The following is a 21,916-nucleotide window of genomic DNA, read 5'->3' on the forward strand; positions in this document are numbered from 1 at the left end:
GCAGAGAAACATCCTGCAAGGTAACCAGCAGCAAATATTCAGCTTTGTGGCTTTGTGTGTCTGTCTGGGGAACCTTCCAGGCCTGCTCCTGCTCCTGCTGAAGGCATTGGTAAAATGCCTGGAATGCTGTTTGCTCTTGCTGCTCGAGATCTGCCCCTCACAAAAGGGTAAGTGCATCCAGGAGGAGGAGGATCAGCACAGCAGCAGCCAGGAGTGCCATCCATCCACCCCCTCCTGCTGGGAGTTTGGCAGGAAAGGCTCAGAAGGGTCACACCACGGTGGTGTGGAGACAAACATATCCAACTGCTCTGTTTGTCCTTGTCCTGTGTGTGGGAATGTGCTCCGTGCTGCCTGGGGATGTGCTGGGCACAGCAGGAGAGGCTGGGTGCTCACAGGGCTGCTGAAACCTGGAACAAATGCCTGCAGGGCCGCAGCCCCGGCTGCTGGGGAGGAGAGAGGTGATCCTGGCTGGAAATTTGTTCCCTGGTCGCTGCAGCTGTGCAGGGCACCAGCTTGTCCCCCACATCAGTGGCACTTCTCCTTTATTCCCAGCCCTGTGTCCCGGGGGAAACTGTGTGCATTCAAAGTCATGATCCCAAGGGAGGGATGGAAACTCTGAGGATGACCATGGCTGGATGCTGCCTGGGTTCTTCTGATTCCTTTTCCGTGAGCAACAATCCCACAGCCCCAGATAAACTCGTGCTTCCCACACGATGCTGGAAGGCCCTGCCCCATGCAGGAGCTGGGATTTTGGGTTTCTCCTGCCCCTGCCTCCCTCAGCACCATTCATGGCCTGAGCACTCGCTGGTGACTCAGATCTGCCCCTCAGCTCCTGCTGACCTGCAGATCCCCCCCCCGTGAGTCACCACACCAGGGACAGGAATGTGACTCCCTTGTTCTTGCTCCAGGAAAACATCTTGGCCAACGCCTCGGTGGGGAAAGCCAGGGGCAGATTTTAAACTAAAACCCCCAAACCTGGTCACAGAGACCTGATTAACCCATGAAAGCCAGTCTATGCAGCAGGGCTGCACCTGCTGCCCCAGCAACACCCAACAGGAGGAGATCCCAGCTTCAGAGCAGCAGGGTGGGAAAGGACCATGGATCTTCTTGCCGACTTGCCACCATCAAATGACTCCCTGAAGGGTGACATGAACCCCCTCTCTGCAACCCCATGGAGACATGGAGAAGTCTCATGTCTTTAACCTCTGCATATTTTGGCTGTTTGGAGACTGTTTTCACCCTCAAATCTGCTTTAAGCTGAACACCTTCAGCCTCACCAACCTTTCTGCAAGGGCTGCATTTCTAGCATGGTTTTCTCTGGTGTCTTTGGACCAACAGCAGCCACCTCACATCTTCCCAGCAGTGTGGCAGTGCTGCTCGTCCTGTCACCTTCCCTCCCTTCTCCTCTTCCTGCACTCTGGTCCTCCCCAAAACCTCACTGCTCCCCTCTCCAGACGTGTGCTTGTACAGTCAGAATCTTCCTGCTCTCCTTCAAACCCCCTTTTTATTGTCACACAGTGAGCCCAGGGGGCTCTGAGTGACCCCTGGGTCCTGCAGAGGGTTTGGAGCCTCTCCCCAGCTGGTGTCACCCTCACATCTCGCATGCACACGCTGTTTTCTGCAGGGAGAGTCAATAATTGCAATATTGATGGGGACCAGAGCCAGGGCAGACTCTTGGGGATCAATAACCCCCTCATTGAGCAGGGACACGGGGTGACCACCCCCAGCCCTGCTCATCCCTCAGGCCTGGAGTATTTCCCTGCGTAACACCCCTTCCCAATGGGAGCTGATCCTGCTTTCCCATGTTTTCCAGGAGTTTTGCCAGGGACTCAAGCACAGGGGTGCATTCCCAGCTGGTGTCAGGGGTGCCTGGGAGGGATGCAAAGATGCCTGTGAGGTCCCAGCCAGCCTGGAGGACACTGGTGATCATCTGAGGATGGGGAGGAGGGATCCAAGCTCTCCCAGATCCCATCTGGGCCACACAGGAGCCAGCATGGGTCAGACAGCCCTTGGAACAGAAAAGATTATTACTATTATTATTATTATTATTATTATTATTATTATTTCTATATATACTGATTTGCTCACTTTGCCCCTTCCTCCTCCACTCTGTGACCTATAAACCCTTTAGGAAGTTGGGTTTCTCCACTGAGTCACTGCCACAAAGGTGACCAAACGCAATGATGGCTCTGCAGGAATGACTCCTTTCCAGGCAGGAGCAACAGTCCCTCCTTTCACCCTGTCAGTGGGGGCAGGAAAAGGATAGAGCAGCAAAATATTCACAGCCACAAGCAAAATCCCCACCACAACTGTTCCTAACTCAACCAGCAGCTCGAGGAAATTCATTTAGAGGGTGGAGCATCAGCCATGGAAGAAATGCCAATGGTGTAATTAATGCTTTGCTTTTATTTTTGTCTGTTCTCCAGGTAGCAGTTTGGTCCACACACACAAGACAGGTTTAGCTTCGTGGCTGAACTAATCATAAACATTGACTCTCTTGCTAAACTTGGTCAGATGAAGTGCCCACACTTATATTTCTCTTCTTACCATTCAGGGCCAGGAATGTCCCACAGAAGCCAGATTACCTTCTTGCTTGCATTGCATTCCACTGGGAAATACTTGAACTAAACTCAAGGCCATAACCAGTCTGTGCTGTTACAAAGTGTCTGGGATTGGTGGGGTTTTTTTTCTTTTTTCTTTTTTCTTTTTTGTTTTTTTTTTGGTTTTTTTTTTTTTTTTTTTTAAATCTACTAACTGTATTTGTACTAGAAACTTTTGGAGTATGAGGTCGAATCTGTAAGTATTTTTCAGTGTCAATGTTACATCTGGGCTGTAGTTAGAATATGAAACACTGGTCAAAAGGGAAAGGGACATCAGTCCAACTCAGCCGTGGCTATTCCGCATCCATTACTAATAATACGGAATAAAACTTACATTTTGTTACAGTACGTAAAGCGTGTGGTGCTTGCTTGAGCAGGGCTCTGAGGGATGAGGAGAAATCCTTCTCCATCTCTGACTGGCCTGGTTTAGCCATGAAGGAGCTCTGTTTTCCCTGCTATGGCTACAAACCATCCCAGAATAGTTTTGCCTTAAGAAGCGTTTGACCTTGGCGTTGTTTGGGATGCCTTGTCTCCCTGATGAATCACTGCAGATCCCTCAGGCACAGAGCTCAGGCTGCTGAGGGAAGCCTGGGCTTTCAAAAGCAAGAAAACTCCGGGGAATCTGGGAGAAATTGATGGTTCAAGCTGAGCAAACAATGAGAGAGCACTTTTGAGGGAACCTGGCTTTCCAAGCACCTCAGTCTGTGCTCCTCCTAAATCACAGACACTGGTCACTCACAACCCCCTCCAAATGTCCTCAGGAAAAAAATTCTGGACTCAAACATGCGTTTGTTTTTTTTTTTCTGTTTCTCCGGAATTGAGCTAAGTTGATGGTTGTATTTTCTGAGATCCCTGATGAAGGGAGGAATGCTGCATCTGACTCCATGTTCTCAGAAGGCTAATTTCTTATTTTATGATCTATGTTATACAAAGGAATACTAAACTAAACTGTACTAAAGACTAGAGAAAGGATACAGACAGAAGGCTAAAAAGATAATACTGAAAACTCCTGACTCTCTCCAGTGCCTTGACACAGCTTGGCCCCAATTTGCCATTGAGTGAAAACAACTCACCCCAGAATCCAATGGAACAATCACCTGTGGGTGAACAATCTCCAAACACATTCCAAAGCAGCAAAACACAGGAGAAGCAGATCAGATAATTATTGCTTTCATTTTTCTCTGAGGCTTCTCAGCTTCCCAGGAGAAGAATTCTGGGCAAAGGGATTTTTCAGAAAACATGACGGAGACAGTGGACAACTTCTTTGGCAGGACACAGGACATGGTCCCACCAAGAGACAGGGAAGAGCCAAGGCCAGGCTGGATGGGGCTTGGAGCAGCCTGGCCTGCTGGGAGGTGTCCCTGCCTGGGGGTTGATCCCAACCCACAGAAGGAAGAAAGGCAAAAGCAGCCCCCATCCAGCAGCATTTTGGGAACAGGCAGAGTAATCACAGCTATTGTATTGGCAGGGAGGAATGATGAATCTCACTCCGTGTTCTCAGAAGGCTGATTTATTACTTTATAATATTAAATTATATTAAAGAACACTATATTATACTAAAGAATACAGAAAGGATACTTACTCAATGCTAAAAAGATAATAATAAAAACTTGTGACTCTTTCCAGAGTCTTGACCCTGATTGGCCAAAGAGTGAAACAACTCACACTCACCAGAACCAATGAAACAATCACCTGTGGGTAAACAATCTCCAAACACATTCCAGATGAGCACAACACAGGAGAAGCAAATAAGATAAGAATTGTTTTCCTTTTCTCTGAGGCTCCTCAGCCTCCCAGGAGTAAAATCCTGGGCGAAGGGATTTTCCAGAGAATGTGAATGGCACCCACAACCCCTCCCATTCCTTTGGAAAGCCAGGGTGAAATTGCCAGTGGCTCTCCAGTTCTCTCTGGGATCACAGCACCCATGGCTGCTCCTCCTGCAGACACAATTCCTGAATTCCAGCCACAGCATCCCCCTGGCTCCCAATCCCTCCTCCCAGGGTGTTGGAATTCAAGCTCCTCAGGGCACAGGCCCAGGGGGAAATTTAGGCACAAGATTGACCTGAAACCCCTGGAGAAACCGAGATATATGAAGCTACAAAGTGAAATAGAAATATAGATTTAGAATATAGATTTTTGCTTTTAGTAGAAACTTCTACTAAGTGCCTTGATCTAAAAAGCTGGAGCAGAGAGCAGAGGCCTTTTTGCTCGTAAGGCACAATTCTACCATGGCAGTGGTATTTCTATAAGGTTACCCTGCCCCAAACAAAATGTAAGCTTAGCTCTTACCTACTCAAAATCCCACTCCATTATTAATATTTCACTACTACTACCATACCAAAAATAACAATATATCCCCTTAGAACTTTCAACTTCAAAAGATCTTAAAAGAATATAAAATAAAGACTTTAGTACAACACAACGACAACCTTTTCCTTTTTACTCTCACCTAGAGAAAAACACCCATCAGAAACCCACACCAGGGGAATGCAATAACTTCTGTCCTTTCCTCTCAATCCCCCCAGCAGGAATCACAGAGCCCTTGATTGAGATTGGAAAAGCCCTCTGAGTTTGAGACCAACCTTAACGCAGCACCACAACCCCCAAACCCTGTCCCCAGGTGCCACATCCACATGGTTTCTAAACATTTCCAGGCGTGGTGATCCCACCACTTCCCTGGGCAGCCTGTTCCAATGCCTGGCCACTCTTTCAGTGAAGAAACTTTCCCTAATATCCAATCTAAACCTCATCCAGTGCAACTTCAGGCTGTTTCCTCTGTTCCTTGGGAGAAAAGACTGGTGCCCACCCTCTTTTCAGAGCAGCCTTTTGGATGCACAAACTCACTCCCTCCAAGCTCAGCTTCCACTTTGCTCTATTCTGTTCCGTTGTACTTGCAATTCCCCCCTATCATCAGTGATTTTGCATCGCCCAGGCTGCCACAATCCCTGTTTTCCTCTCCAAGGCTGTGGGATATTGTCCCAGAAGTCCCAGCTCCCCTGCGTCCCAGCTGCCTGGGGCTGACCTCCCAGAATATTTCATGCACAAGGTTTGGGAGGAATAATTGCAGCTCACCTGGGTGTTGTGCTTAAAACCCTGACAAAAAGCTGGAGAAAATGAGTTTATTATGGCAGCATTACCCTGCAGGGCTGGCTGCAGAGGTTATCCCTGGTGAGGATGAGTTATTGACAATTAAATGCCAAGGATGAGCCCTCCCAAGTGGGAGCCTCGGGCTGTCCAGGGTTTCAGGCAGTGGGAGAGCAGAGAGTGGAAAGCTGAAGGAGCAGGAGGCTGCTGGCAGCTTGTGCAAGCACCCAGGGGCTGCTGAGGGACAGGGAAGGAACCTCTGTCCTCTGTGGGCAGGGATCCTGAGCCACCCTGACACATCTCACTGGGAGAGAGGTGGGAATTTGTGTCCTGTCACCCCGTGCCACCAGCTCTCCTCCCACAAACACCCCTAGAAATGACAAAGCTGGTGGGGGGTGATATCAGAATCCCAGAATGATTTGGGTTGGAAAAGACCTTAAAGATCACCCTCGTTCCAACCCTCTGCCACAGGCAGGGACACCTCTAGTGGGAGGTGGGAATCCACTAGAATTCCACACCTTCCAGTAGAAATTAAAGTCATGGGAGTTCTGGGAATTGTGTTGTCCTTCCCACCAGGCTTTAGGCTCCCCATTTTTAGTGAAGACAGGCACACACTCACTGAGGGCTGGCACAAACCCTCCCAGGGCTCTCAGTGACACCATGGATTGTCTCAAACCATCCCTTGAGCTCAGTTAATGCACCAAACTGGCAGAGTTGTAGTTTCTGACACAGAAATTTTTCAATATGACTTTATTAAGCAATAAATTCTGGGCTCAAACATGCATTTTTGCATGTAATAACTGAATAACTCCACGAGAAAAGAAAAGCAAACCAAGAGGGAAAGGAATAAAAGCAGTAGGAAGTGGTAAAACAAATAAAGGCTTAAACTGGCTGCCTGATTGTTTTCCATTTTCACTTTTATTCCCCTTGCTGCCCTCTCAAATATCTCTGTGGGGTTTGATAGAACACACCTGTGGCGGTTGGGAATGCAGGGAGATGGCAAAGGCTGCCTGTGGGATGGCCACTGATGATCCCCACAGCTTGGTGGGTGAAGCAGGGATGTGGAACAGGTAAAAAACCCCACAAAGTTGGATCCAGATGTTCCTCCATGGTGCCTGTTGGACTCTGGAGTTCCAGCCCAGCTGTGCTTCCAGATTTGTGATTTCCTCCTTTCTCCTTCAAAAAGCAAACCCAGCTCCTGCTCTGGGCACATTCCCACTTCCAGGGAGAGAAAAGAACCACCCGGAGCATCAGCTCTCTGCTCCTCCAGCTGCCCCAGAGCCAGGCAGGTTTGCCCAGCCCCGTGCTGGACACACAGCTGGTGCCAGCAGCGGGCAGAGGACATCCACGCGCCAAGGTCACCTCGAGTCACCTCTGCCCACACCTTCATTTCCCCAGGGCCAGCCCTGAATTCCAGTGGGAATGAATTCCAGGGTGAACAGCCCACGTGTCTCAGGGCCGCCGGGACACGCTGTGGGATGTGTGATAAGCTTATCACTGTGGGGCACACGGGGAGAGCCCAGCCCTGCATCAACTCAGCACATTTCCAGCTCCTGCAACGCGAGCCTCCCTTCACTCAGGGTTTTAGGATCGGGGGTTTGCGCTGCTGCTGCCTGTCCTGGAGGTTTTAGAGGGGTCACTGGGGCCAGGAGGGCTCCCCCTGCCCAGAGAGCTGCTGGTGGTGGCAGAGGGAAGGGCAGGATGGGCTCAAAAACCGAGCAGCAGCCACTGGGAAAACAGAGGGAAACAGCGCTTCAGCTCCATGGTTTTAACCGGGGGGGTTAACACAGGGATTCCCCATCGCAGGAAATATTCAGGATCAGTTTGGGCTGAGCAGCCTGATGGGCTGGACATTTCCCTGATGGGTTGGACATTTCCCTGATGGACTGAACATGCCCCTGATGGACTCGGCATGCCCCTGATGGATTGGACATGCCCCTGATGGATTGGACATGCCCCTGATGGACTGGACATGCCCCTGCTCCTTGCAGGGTGTTGGACTAAATGACCTTTAAAGCCATTCCATGATTTTATTCCAATGCAATGCTTAGCAGAAATCCCCGCTGAACTGCCAAATGTTGTAATTGCCAAACATGATGCACTGCCAAAAATTAGCATTTACTCTGTTATACGGAGTAAATTATACATATATAATTTATATATTAAAATACATATAAAATATATTTAAATATATATTATATATAAAATTATATATCTATATAAACATATATAACTTATATATATATAAAAATTAAACATAATAATAATAAACGTTTAATTTACTGCAGTCCAGTACCACAGGCAGTTTCTCCAAGGGTGTTAGAAGGGTGTTAGAAGAGGATGGAGGGCAGCATTTACTCTGTTATATGGAGTAAATTATATGTATATAATTTATATATTAAAAACACATATAAATATATATAAAATATAATTTATATACATATAAATTATATATAAAATATATATATATTATATAATTATATATAAAATATGTATAATTTATATATATATAAATTAAACATTATAATAAACGTTTAATTTACTGCAATGCAGTACCACAGGCAGTTTCTCCAAGGGTGTTAGAAGAGGATGGAGGGCAGCTGGTGAGTCCTGTGGAAACAAACCAGTGGAAAACAGACTTTGGAGTCTCTTTCCCACTCTGACAGCCAAAATGTGCCTGGAGGGGGAGGATGGCTCGGTGCCCTCTCTGTGTGCAGCTCCCTGTGGATTTCAGGGGCAGGAACGGAGGTGCTTAGGGAATGACTGGCCGTGCCATGCTCTGCTCGGCACGGCTGCACTCGATGAGCCCGGAGCTCCTTTCCAGCCCGGCTGATTCTCCATTTACACGGGGAGCAGCCGGGACAGCAGAGCCGGGCTGGGCAGCCCCCGATGGAGCCCGCAGCCGACCCGCGGGCGCGCTCGGAGCTGTTCCCTCGCTGTTCCAGGGCCGGGGATCCCGGGGATCCCGGGGGGTTCCCAAATTCCTCCCTGGGATCGCCCGAACGCCGGGGGCGTGGCCAAAACCGGGGGGCGTGGCTACGAGACATGGGCGTGGTCATGAGAGCGGCTGAGTCTATTGCGGGGGCGTGGTCTAAAGGGAGAGAGGGCGTGGTTACCGGAAAGGGGGCGGTGCCGCGGCCCCGCCAGCAGGTGTCGCCCTCCCGGCGGACGCACACAAGATGGCGGCGGCGGCGGCGGGCGGCGGCGGTGGGGGGACTCTTTGACGGCGCCGCCATGTTGGTGAGGGCAATAACGGCGCCCGGGCTGCGCCGGTGGTGCCGGGGCCGGCGGGGCGCGGCCGCCGCTTGTTTCCCGCTGGGCCGGGCGCTGCTGGGCGTGAGGGGCGCCGAGGCCGCCGCCTTCCTGCAGGGGCTGCTCACCAATGACGTCACGCAGCTGGTGGCGGAGGGCGACGCCCCCCCCCTCGCTCTACGCGCACGCGCTGAACGTGCAGGGCCGCTGCCTCTATGACGTCATCCTGTACAGGTGAGACCAAGCGGCGCGTCCGGGGGGGGGGGGAGAGACCATTACGGGGTGGCGGGGGGTGGCTCCTGTCACCGCCGTGGGACAATTCCGGCTAAAATGCCAAAATGTCAAAATCAATGTGCAAAAAAGCGCTTCCTCCGTGGGCGTGTGCCATCACTCAGTGCAGCCTCTGGGGATCGCCGCAGCAGAGGAGTGTGATGGCTGCGATATCGCCCCGTGCGGGTGTTGGCTCCGCTCTGGAGACGGGCTCTGAGGGCTGGGGGTGCTCACCTAGAGAGGAGAGAGCTCCAGGGACAGCTCCGAGGCCTTCCAGCGGCACAGATGGGATTTTGGGAAGGAATTCTTTCCTGGCAGGGTGGTGAGGCCCTGGCATATGGTGCCCAGAGAAGCTGTGGCTGCCCCTGAATCCCTGGCAGTGCCCAAGGCCAGGCTGGACAGGGCTTGGAGCAGCCTGGGATGGTGAAAGGTGTCCCTGCGATGGCAGGGGTGGCACTGGATGGGCTTTAAGGTCTCTCCCAACCCAAATCCATCCTGGGATTGTGTGACAGTGGAAGGCACAGCTGAATGAAGCTTCTCCCCCAGCTGTGCCCAGCTCTGGCCCCTCAGCTTGGGAAGGACGTTGAGACGCTCGAGCGCGGCCAGAGTGTTATAAATAAGAAGCTTGACTAGGCCAATATTCAAGCAGCAATCAATTTATTAATTAATGTGGTAAAGTATGAGCAAAACAGCGCTGGGTACAGTGGGGGAAGTTTTCCCTCCAACTGCACCATGATGGTTGGGGCGTACAGATATTTTTAGGGGTACACATAAGCTTTTTTTCAGCAGTTTCTATTCCCAATTTTTACGTCACAATTCTATACACTATTGTGAGTCAGTTTTTCTCAGGATGTACCCCAGAAAGGAGTATTCCCAGATGGTGGGGTCCGACTTCCGAAAGAAGAAAGAGGTCTTCCAGCTGGTGCGGTCCAGACTCCAGATGTGGGCCCACCTTTTAATTGCAAAGACTATAAATCTCATAGCAGTGATGTCCAGCTTCCCTTGGTCGAAGCTATCAATCCTTGGGTTGATGTTCATCTTCCTTTCTCAAGCTGCTTTTTACTGTTTTGCTAAGGTGTTGAGATAAGCATATTTCCTTTACATATATTCTAAACTTATATTTTCAAAGCTCCTTACTACGAGCAATATTCTAAAGGTTATTATTGCAAAGCTGTTTAATCCTTAGCTACGTGCAAAAAGTTCCCGTCCAGCAGCAACATCCTTAAAGCTTTAATTCAGATTCTATAAAAGTTAATTGCAAACAAAGGATAAGTTCAAAGGCCTTCTTTTATGCTTTACTCTCTCAGTTATTTTTTTGGAATTCATCCTTTAATTGTCCCATGATCAGTTTCCACACATATCATAATCACAAGCACACACGCTTGTGTGTACCTGACACCAAACACAGCTTTGTATCTCACAAGAGGAGGCAGCGAGGCTGGAGAGGGGCTGGGAACACAAACCCTGAGAGCAACCACTGAGGGAGCTGGGGGTGCTCAGCCTGGAGAAAAGGAGACTCAGGGGTGACCTTGTTGCTCTCTACAGCTTCCTGAAGGGAGGTTGTAGACAGGTGGGGGTCGGTCTCTTGCACCAGACAGAGCCAGAGGACACAGTCTCAGGCTACGGCAGGGAAGGTATAGGTTGGATATTAGGAAAAAAAAATTTCACCAGAAGAATAATAAAGTACTGGAATGCTCTTCCCAGGGAGGTGGTAGAATCACCGTCTCTGGATTTAAAAAAAGACTGGACATGGCACTTGGTGCTCTAGTCTAGTTGAGGTCTTAGGGCATAGGTTGCACTCGATGATCTTGGAGGTCTCTTCCAACCTCATTATTCTGTGGAATTCCCGTGACTGTTGGTCAGGATAGAGGATTGCACGTGGGCAGACCTGTTTCTGCCCCTGGGAGAAGTGAGGGCAGTGTTTGCTAGGGAAGCCACAGCAGCTGGCTGAAACAGCTCAGGTATTTCACTGTGGGATGTGGGTGCTGCTCCCTCTGTGCCATCCAGAAATCTGCACAGAAATGTCTGGATTTCTGTGCAAATCCAGAGATCCCTGTGTGGATTTGCACCGGGATCCAAATAAATACCCAACTTTGGCTCCTGCTGCTGTGGGTGTCTGTTTTCCTGACCTTGGGGGTGTGATTTGTTCTTTTTAGGCTCCACAGGAGTGCAGCAGAGGAGCCTCACATCCTGCTGGAGTGCGACAGCAGCGTCCTGGACTCCATCCAGAAACACCTGAAACTCTACAAGATCCGCAGGAAAGTCACCATCACCCCCTGCCCCGACCTCTCCCTGTGGGCTGTCATCCCTGGGGAACAGCCTGGGGACACCAGCTCCCTCCCAAAATGTGCAGACCAGGCTCTGCTCCTAACCCCTGACCCCAGGGCAGAAGTCATGGGCTGGAGACTGATTGCAAAGAAAGGAGCAAATCTGTCTGAGATTATCCCTGGCAGCCAAGTTGGAGACGTTCAGGATTACCACAGGCACAGGTATAAACAAGGTAAAGCCAAGCCCTGTTTTGCACTGTGGGTTTTGGGAGTCCACATGCTGATTTAAGGCAGTAATAAGTTATAAACCCTTCATTCTCATGTTTTAATGCATTAAATTTGCTCATTAATAGATGTATTAATTGCTACTTTGAGTATTAAAGCGAGCTGGTGGTTATAATTCTGTCTGGTGGCAGTGTTTGGGTATAATTTTCTCTTACATTATGGGGATTGGTCAGGAATGCTAAAAGAAAGCCAGGATTATTCATTTTCTTAGAGAGAAGCTTCTGTGGTTGGAGTAATTTTGATTGTTTTGGGATGATGCACAGCCCAGGTGTTTGCTTGTTGCTGAGGAAGGAAAAGGAAACACCCAGACTTGGCTTCCTAAAAACTTTGTGGCTGGATTTGCTGACTTAATTCCACGGTCAGGGAGACTGGACAGGGATCTCAGTCCTGGGAGCCCCAGTGCCTTTGATTTCAGTGTGTCCATGCTGATAAAGGATTAAACTAATTGGGAACGATGTGAAGGAGGGAAAGATGATGGTCCTGTGCTGAAACTGGGATCCCTTTGGGTTGGAAAATCAAACTGGGAATGAGCCAAACAATTCATAGCACAAATCTAACGAGGAACAGCATTTACCCTGAAGCCTCAGGTTTAGCTTTTCTATTTTCAGGTTCTGTGCTGCTTTAGTGTGTGGGGCTGGGTTCACATCAGGGGATGCTGAGCTCTCTGCACAGAGCAGGGAGACAAAACAATTCCTGCTCCAGCTGGGCACCAAGGACAAATGATCCAAAGCTCAGCCCAGGAGCACAAACAGCGTGGGCTGCAGAGAGAAAAACAAGCAGGGTGGGAGTGCCTGGGCTAAAGCTGGAATGGGACAATGAACTGCAAGGTGCAAATGGAGCAGAGCTGAGCCAAGGGAGAGACCCCGGGAGCGCTCGTGCATTTTGGGACCATTTGGGTTGATCTTGGGTGCAGCCCTGGCTGGGCTCTTGTGCTGCCCAAGGTGCATCCATGGAGGCCTTTTAAATAAATCCCTGCTTTATTCTTTCTAGTCTTTGTTATTTCTATTCTGAAATATGGGTTTCTTGGAGCCAGGTCTCATAAGCTCTTGGAGGTGTATTTCACACCCAAGATAGCTCAGCTACCTTAGAAGGCATAAAACCAGCAGGATGGCTTCTGTGGCAGTGTTAGAAACAAAAACGTTTAATAAAAGGCAAAATAACAGAACTCTTTACAGAGAAAAATAGAGCCAGGGCAAGAGTTCTTTGCCCCTGGTAAAACTCCTCACAAAAGCCATTAGTTTCTCTGTTTTCTTATTTTTCTAGTAAATTGCTCAGGTGGGACCTTTTGGCTCCTGTCCAATTAGCTATCCTTAAGTTTGAGGTGAAGTCCCCCAAGCCTATGAGATGTCTTTTTACCTAATTGAGGAGAGAAACTGGGATTTGTAGGGGTCCCAGGACGAGGGAAGAGATGAGAACCTTGACTCAATGTTTCAGAAGGCTGATTTATTGTATTATTATATATATTATATTAAAAATGCTATGTTAAACCTACACTAAAAGAATAGAGAGAAAGGATTCATCAGAAGGCTGGACAGGAATAGAATGGAATGAATAACAAAGGCTGGTGACTCTCAGAGAGTCTGATCCAGCTGCATCTTTGATTGGTCATTAATTAGAAACACCTCACATGGACCAATTAAAGAAGCACCTGCTGCATTCCACAGCAGCAGCAGTTATTGTTTACATTTCTTTCCTGAGGCTCTTCAGCTTTTCAGGAGAAGAAAATCCCAGCAAAGGATTTTCATAAAATATCCTGGTGACAGGAAACTTCTGGGCTTCTTTCCTTTTTAAGGGGACAAAGGATAGCTTGGTCACTCCATCAGCAAGGGGCACATTCCTATGCTATTCCAGCTCAGCCTAGCCTCTGTTCTAGATCATCCTCAAGGCACCAACCTGCTGCCTTTGTTCTCACCCTAGGAATCCCTGAAGGGGTGAAGGATCTCCCCCCTGGAGTCGCCCTCCCCCTGGAATCCAACCTGGCCTTCATGAACGGCATCAGCTTCACCAAGGGCTGCTACATCGGGCAGGAGCTGACGGCCAGGACCCACCACATGGGCGTGATCCGCAAGCGCCTGCTGCCCGTCAGCTTCCCGGGGCCCCTTCCCGCTGCTGGCATCCCTGAGGGTGCCGAGATCCTCACCCAGGCAGGGAAACGTGCTGGAAGGTTCCGTGCTGGAGGAGGAGAGCTGGGCATAGCCCTGCTGAGGCTGGCTCACCTCCACGAGCCGCTCTGCATCCAGCTGCCAGGGGACAGGGTGGAGCTCAGAGCCACCACGCCCCAGTGGTGGCCCAAAGCTGCTGCTAAGTAGGGGAGGGAGCAGCTTAGGGACAGGTTGGGTTGGGAATCTGGGAATGCTGCTGTTTGGTGGGGAAGTCTTGCAGGATTCCTCACAGCAAGAAGCCAAAGCTGTGGCAGATCACTGGGTTGGATCTGCCACGGAGAGAAAAATCCAGGGTCTGGATTTTGCAGATTTGGATTGCAGGATTTGGATTTTGCAGCTTTTCCTGAGGGTAATCCCCACTTTTTTAGGGGGGCCATGAGTTGTTGGGACCCTATGTATTTAGGGGGTGCCCTGTGTTGTTGGGTTGGACTCTGGACGGATCTCCCGGCTGACACTCACTCCCTCAGACTGTGCTCTCCCAAGCAATGGGATCAGGAGTTTCCCTGTTCCATGCACTGATTTTTTCAGTTCAGAATAACCATTCTGAGGCATTATAATTCTATTCTATAATTCTAATTTTTTTTTGAGTGGAGATCATGCTGCTCTTATTAAGATGTATTCTCAGGCTGACGTTTTTTGCTGCAAATTGCTCCTTGCATTGAGATTCTTCCACTTGCTGATGGGGCTGGTGTTTCTTCCCACCACAGGAACTGTGTTCAGCAAGGGTGCTTCACGAGTCAGACCTTGGTTTTAACTCACCCCAGCTGGCTAAGAAAGGTCTCAAACCTCCTGTCCTGCCCCCTGCTTTGGTGCCAGTGGAGGGAGCAGAGCCAGTTCCTCTGATTCCCTTCTCTCAAACCATTTTTTTGGGAGAGCAGAGGGATATTTTCAATGCCACTGTGCTGGCTCAGCCTCGCCTTGCTGCGGGAGGATTTTCACCGTGTTCTGGCTCTTTCTGTGCCACTCACCCTGTCCCTGCTGCCACCTGCAGCTCGGGTTTTCTCCATCCACCACGCCCAGGGTTTTCAGAGCAGCCCAATGCCTGGGCATTTCTTTGCTTCAGTTTTTCTGGCTGCCAACACTCCCCTGCTTCTCCAATTTTTCTTCTTGCTGCAACGTATTCCTCTCTTTTTCCAAAGCCAACGAGCTCTGTGCCTCCTGACCCTGTCAACCTGCAGTGATTTATAGGAACCCTTTTTATTTTTGTATTGTAATCAATCCATTACACGATGAGAGAGCTGCCCAGGTGAGATCCCACATTGTCCAAAACAAAACCAAAACAGCCTTTGCATGAATATTTGTAACAAAACCCGTCCAAAATAATATTCTGCCTCTGTTTCAGTGTTACTGTGAAAGGAATTTGTCTGTACAAAAATGCTTATATTGATTAAAATTCTATGGTTGCTGTAAAATGATGCTGTGGAATACCTCATTAATTATTTCCTCTGATTTAAATGGGACTCATCTGAAACAGAAGATGCCTATTTTTTGCTTGATGTGAAGACACACAACAGAGTAAATGCATTTTCAGGTTGTTTGCTGACAAGAACCATGCCTTAGACTGTTGGTCAGCTGTGGGATTGGTACCAGAGTCTTTCTGCTGGGAAAATAAATGAAACTGGATCCAACAGAGGCCACAAAGATGAGGCTGTGCTGCCCAGCTCTGCCTGAAGCAGCTTTTCCTCTGCCACCCATTGTGCAGAGGCTGCTCAGAATGGTTTTATTGTCCTGGGGTGAACAAACACTGAATAAACTCCTCTGTTTGGGGAAGCCCTGCATCTTCTCTGCCTCAGACACGCATTTCTTTTGTCTTCTTGGCAGTGTTTGAAAGGCTTTTGTTGCTGTCAGCAGCTGCAGGTGACACATGGTTAGACATGAGAAGGTGGTGCTGGGGTGAAGAGGTGTTCGATGGCTTCTGGAAAATATAAAAAATGAGGTAGAAGTGGAGGGGATGGATGGAGGATAACCCAATCCATGTTATCCTTAATTTTTTTACTCTCCCTCACGTCTTCTCCACCTTTAATGACTGGAGCCAGGTGAATTTGGGGCTGGAGGGTGCAAGAGTTGATATTGCCTCCCTGAGAGCCATGGAGTTATTCAGGCTGGAAAAGACATTTTGGATCATCAACTCCAATCACTAAGAGAACTTCCAAATCCACCACTAACCCACGTCCCCAAGTGCCACATCTGATGGCACGTTTGGGGTCACCATTTGATGTGGTGGTTTTCAGGGCAGCTAGGACTTGGTGAAGGGGAGATTTTGATTCTATTTTAGAAGGTTGGTTTATTATATTATGATATATATTACATTAAAAAAGACTACACTATAACTATACTACGAAGAATAAAGATTCATCAGCAGGCGAGATAGGAATAGAAAGGAATGAATAACAAAGTTCCGTGATTCCTAGAGAGTCCAAGAGCTGCTGCTTTCTCGATTGTCACCAAGCAGAAACATCCCACACTGACCAATGGAGGAAGCACCTGCTGCATCCCACAGCAGCAGATCACAAATTGGTTACACTTGAAGATGAGGCCCTTCAGCTTCTCAGGAGAAGGAAATCCTAGCAAAGGGATTTTCATAAAATATTATAACTACACACATCTATTGCCACGTCTGGGGTCACCATTTATTGCCATGGGTCTTCTGGGCAGTCTGGACTTGGTGAAGCGAAGGGGAGATTTTGACTCTATTTCAGAAGGCTGGTTTATTATATTATGATATATATTATATTAAGAAGATTACACTATAACTATACTACAAAGAACAGAGAGAAAGATTCATCAGAAGGCGAGACAGGAATAGAAAGGAATGAATAACAAAGTTCTGTGACTCCCCGAGAGTCCAAGAGCTGCTGCCTCCTCGATTGGCCACCAAGCAGAAACATCCCACACTGACCAATGGAGGAAGCACCTGCTGCATCCCACAGCAGCAGAGAACAAATTGGTTACACTTGAAGATGAGGCCCTCTCAGCTTCTCAGGAGAAGAAAATCCTAGCAAAGGGATTTTCATAAAATATCATAACTACACACATCCACCCATTTTTTGCCACTTCCAGGGATGGTGACTCCACCACTTCCCTTGGCAGCCTGTTCAGGGTTTGACCTTTCCAGTGAGGAAATTGGAAGGGAGAAGGGCTCTGCAGGGAGACGTGGAATGGTTGGATGGATGAGCAGAGTCCAATAAGATGAAGTTCAATAAATCCAAGTGCCCAGCCCTGCATTTTGGCCGCAGTAACCCCTGCAGTGCTCTGGGCTGGGGATGCTGTGGCTGGACAGCGCCCAGGCACAAAGGGGCCTGACGGGCAGCAGCTGCACACGAGCCAGCAGTGCTGGCCAAGAAGGCCGATGGCTCCTGGCCTGTGTCAGCAACGGCGTGGCCGCAGCAGCAGGGAGGTCACTCTGCCCCTGCCCTGGGCACTGTGGGGTCACTCCTCGAGTGCTGTGCCCAGCTCTGGCCCCTCAGCTTGGGAAGGACGTTGAGACGCTCGAGCGCGGCCAGAGGAGGCACCGAGGCTGGAGAGGGGCTGGGAACACAAACCCTGAGAGCAACCCCTGAGGGAGCTGGGGGTGCTCAGCCTGGAGAAAAGGAGACTCAGGGCTGCCCTCATCGCTCTCTGCAGCTCCTGAAAGGTGCCTGTGCTCAGCTGGGGCTGGGCTCTTTCTCCAGGCAGCGCTGACACAACCAGAGCACACAGCCTCGAGCTGCACCAAGGCAAATACAGGCTGGAGAGCAGGGAAAAGCTTTTCCCAGGAAGAGTGATAAAGTTCTGGAATGGCTGCCTGGGGAGGCCATTGTATATCCAGAAATAGATATATATATATATATATATATATATATATACACACACACACACACACATATATATATATACATATATATATGAATACATAAGATATATATTAGATATATAGGTAGATATATAGATCCATAGATATCTATATCTATTATATAGCTATATATTTTAGATATATATTTTAGATATATATATTCTATATATATTCTATATATATTCTATATATTCTCTATTATATCTAAACATAGATACATATATTTAATATATAAATATATTATAAATAATATAAAAATAATATATAATGTAATATAATATAATACAATATAATATTAAAATAATGTATAATATAATATATATAATATAAAATAAATAAACATATATATATATAACACACGCACACACACACACACATATATATATATATAGACATAGATATATATATCTCTGTTCTATTGTAGGTTGTCAAAATCACTGCAATTTCCTCTTAAAAATGTAATTACTCTCAGGGATTCCCACTGCTGTGCCCAGGTTTTGGGTGAGCATCTTCGCTCTGGATGACTTTAAGAAGCCCTCAGCAATATTTGTAGCTTAAATCAATATTTTGATAGTTTTTTTCCTGCTGCTGAGGCAGTGCTGAGCCCTTTCAGGCCTTCAGGGAGCGTCCAAAAACTGCCCAGACGAGAGCCATAAATTGGATTAATTCCTCTTGGGCTGCCTTGGTGCTGCTTTTCCGGGAAATTCAATTCCTCCAGGGTTTTCAGGGCTGGAAATTTTGGCAGTTTTCATCCATTTTTCCCAAAATTCCTGCTGAAACCACTCTCTGCATGGCCACTGTGGCATTTTGAATGTTATTTTGAGAGGACGGTGTAGCTTCTGCTACTTCTAATTGTTTAATATTTTTGGGAGCACAGTTTCTGCTGGATAAAAACAAAGACAAATGCTACGTTTTGGCTTTAAATCCTTTTTTCCCAACCCTTTCCCTGTGTGGTATTTTGCTTTTTTACACTGTGAACCCTTCAAGGAAAAGTCTTGGGGTTTTATTTTTCCTGTAACCCTGTTCTTGAGCCAGCAGAAATAATTTTTGCCAAAACTTTTTTTGTGGATTTGAGTCTGGATTTCCTCTCTTTCCCTCCGTCCATCCAGGCCAAAGGAGTGTGGAATTCTGCACCACTAAAATCAGAGTTTGTCCTTCAATGCTCTGCTGCCACAACTCTGCAAATCTTTGGGTTTTCTGTTTTCCTTCATCCCTGCCTGAGATTTTTTTTTTAATCTTTTAGGGTTTTGAGGAAAAAAAAAAAACACAAAAAAAGTGGAAATTATTAGGAAAGCTTCTTGTTTCAGTTGTTTCAGTTTTAGATATTGTTTTATTCTCCAGTTGTGCTGGCTTGGCAGCTGGAGGGTGTCTGGGAATGTCACTGGAAGTTTTGGGACAAACCAGAGGGGGAACAGCAACTCAGCAATTAAAAGTTGGGTTTTTAGAGCTGATCTCATTTCCTGTTTATTGCTGTGTCAGAAAAGCTGCAGGGAATAAATTTAATATTTGGGGAAGGTGGTGTGCTGTGTGCCACTCACATTCTCTTTTATTAGAGCAGTTTATTCATATTTTGGAGTTTAACTTAAATAAATGCATGTCAAAGGTAGCTTTTGTAATTTTTGGATGGGTTTTTATGGTTTTTCTTTTTAAATTTAGTAGGAATGTAGCACTTTTTCCTTTTTCCAGTCTCAAGATGAATAATTCCTGACTGATGATGGACTCCACCTCCCAGCAACCCAACTAAATTGTCTTTCAACTGGGTTTTGTGTCATTTTCTTCAGAAAGATGAAGATGGATCTGTTTGCCATTTCCCTTGTCTCTGGATACATTTATTTGCTGAAATTACATTTGCTTTTTTTTCTTTTGTTTTGGTAGGGCTAAAAGTAGTTTGTTGTGGGGGGACAATCAGGATTCGTAATCCCAGGCAAAGAATTGTGGGAAAACCATGACTTGATTAAAGAAAAATAATGTTTAAAAGGTGATAAAAGGCAACTGCCTCTGAGATACTTGAAAAAGGGGAAAATGCAAATCAGCTCAGCATGGAAGGAAGCCTTTACTTAAAATAAACTGAATTTTAAATCCTTTTTAGTGCTACTTTCAGTGGGGACACAGGAACAGAAGTGCCACCACCACCAAAAGCACATGAACTCCAGTGAATCATTTGAGATGCCAAACCCCCAGAGACACAAGAGGTGTGCAATCCTTTTACTGTGAAATACAATGGAAATGGAAATTTCTATGTCTATTAAAGCAATTAAAAGTTCCTTACTGGGCTGTGCTTCCTGATTACGGCTTAAATGGGTTTGAAATATTGAAATATATAGTTAATTACTCTATAAGTATAATACATATACACTAATATATATACATGCTTTTATTACATGTATATATAGATATATTTGTTTATTTAAAATATATAAGTATATATTATATGTATACACAAATATATATTAATATAAATAGTAATGCATATGTGCTTACATGTAAAAATATATAAATATAGTATATATAAATGAATATATCCACTCATACATGTGTACTTTATATATTTTACATATAAACTTTCATACTGATATTCTTTTTTATATATGCACTCTTTCAGACATATACAGTTTAAATATATATACATATATATACACATATACTTTTATATGTATACTTTTATAGTTATATAATTTTATATGTATGTACTTTTTCACACATATATACTTTAAATATATACACATATATGTATGCATATATATACTTTGGTATATATACTTTTATAGGTGTATTATTTTATATAGATGTACTTTTACACATATGTATACTTTAAATATACATAAATATGTATACACATACTTTTATATATATTTATACTTCCATATTTTTAAATGTACTTTCACACACAAATATGTATACATATACATTTATACATATACTTTTAATAAATATACATATATAGTTTAAATATATATACATATATACACACATATTTTGATAATATACTTTTATAATTATTTAATTTTTATATATACTTCTACACACATATATCCTTTAAATATACATAAATATATACACAGTTACTTTTAGATATCTATTTATACTTATGTACTTTTATATATGTAGTTTCACACACATATACATATACATACTTCTCCCTAGATATTTATACTTACATACTTTTATATATAAAAATAGATGTATTTACTTATTATTATACTTTATTATAATAAAATATATATTTTATATAAAAATAGATGTATTTACTTATTATTATACTTTATTACTCTGTACTTTAATATACTTATATATAGATATGCTTTTACTTTTAAATATATAATTTTTATATAAATACATATATATACACATATATGTATATATGTGTATATATATATATGTATGTATGTATGTATGTATGTATATATATAATGTACGTATGTTAAATAGTTTATATTTATATAAAAGCTATAAACAGTGATCACCTGGGCACAATTACTAATTGGGGAATTACTAATTGGGTGCTAATTGGGGAGGAGAAGCCGCATTTCCCAAACCTGCCGGCGCTGCTTTCACACCTGGTCCGCGTTTCCTCATTAAACCGCTCAGCCCGTTATAAACCCCGCGGGCAGGAGAGCAATTCCCGATCCCGAACCTCGGGACACTGGGAACGGACCGCAATTCCCGATCCCGAACCTCGGCACAGCGGGAACGGACCGCAATTCCCGATCCCGAACCTCGGGACAGCGGGAACGGACCGCAATTCCCGATCCCAAACCTCCGGGACACCGGGCACGGACCGCAATTCCCGATCCCGAACCTCCGGGACAGCGGGAACGGACCGCAATTCCCGATCCCGAACCTCGGGACAGTGGGAACAGACTGCAATTCCTAATCCCGCTCCTCGGGAGAGCGGGAACGGACCGCAATTCCCAATCCTCGACACAGCAGAACGGATGCAATTCCCGATCCCGGGCGCACCGGGTGCAGACCGCAATTCCCAATCCCTGGCAGAGCAGAACGGATGCAATTCCCGATTCCGGGCGCACCGGGAGCGGACCGCAATTCCCGATCCCGGGCACAGCAGAACGGATGCAATTCCCGATCCCGGGAGCGGACCGCAATTCCCGATCCCGGGCACAGCAGAACGGATGCAATTCCCGATCCCGGGAGCGGACTGCAATT

General features: G+C 46.4%; 1 protein-coding gene across 1 annotated transcript; it reads left to right on the forward strand.

Moving 5' to 3' along the window:
• Window positions 1–8,812: 8,812 nt before the first annotated feature.
• On the forward strand, window positions 8,813–15,332 carry IBA57 (iron-sulfur cluster assembly factor IBA57). The gene is given in 4 exon segments (XM_038129511.1): window positions 8,813–9,097; window positions 9,099–9,170; window positions 11,363–11,706; window positions 13,676–15,332. Coding segments are annotated over 4 exon segments (987 nt in total). The 5' UTR covers window positions 8,813–8,918; the 3' UTR covers window positions 14,068–15,332.
• Window positions 15,333–21,916: the final 6,584 nt, after the last annotated feature.

This window comes from Motacilla alba, chromosome 2, assembly GCF_015832195.1.
Source record: "Motacilla alba alba isolate MOTALB_02 chromosome 2, Motacilla_alba_V1.0_pri, whole genome shotgun sequence".
Taxonomy (NCBI): domain Eukaryota; kingdom Metazoa; phylum Chordata; class Aves; order Passeriformes; family Motacillidae; genus Motacilla; species Motacilla alba.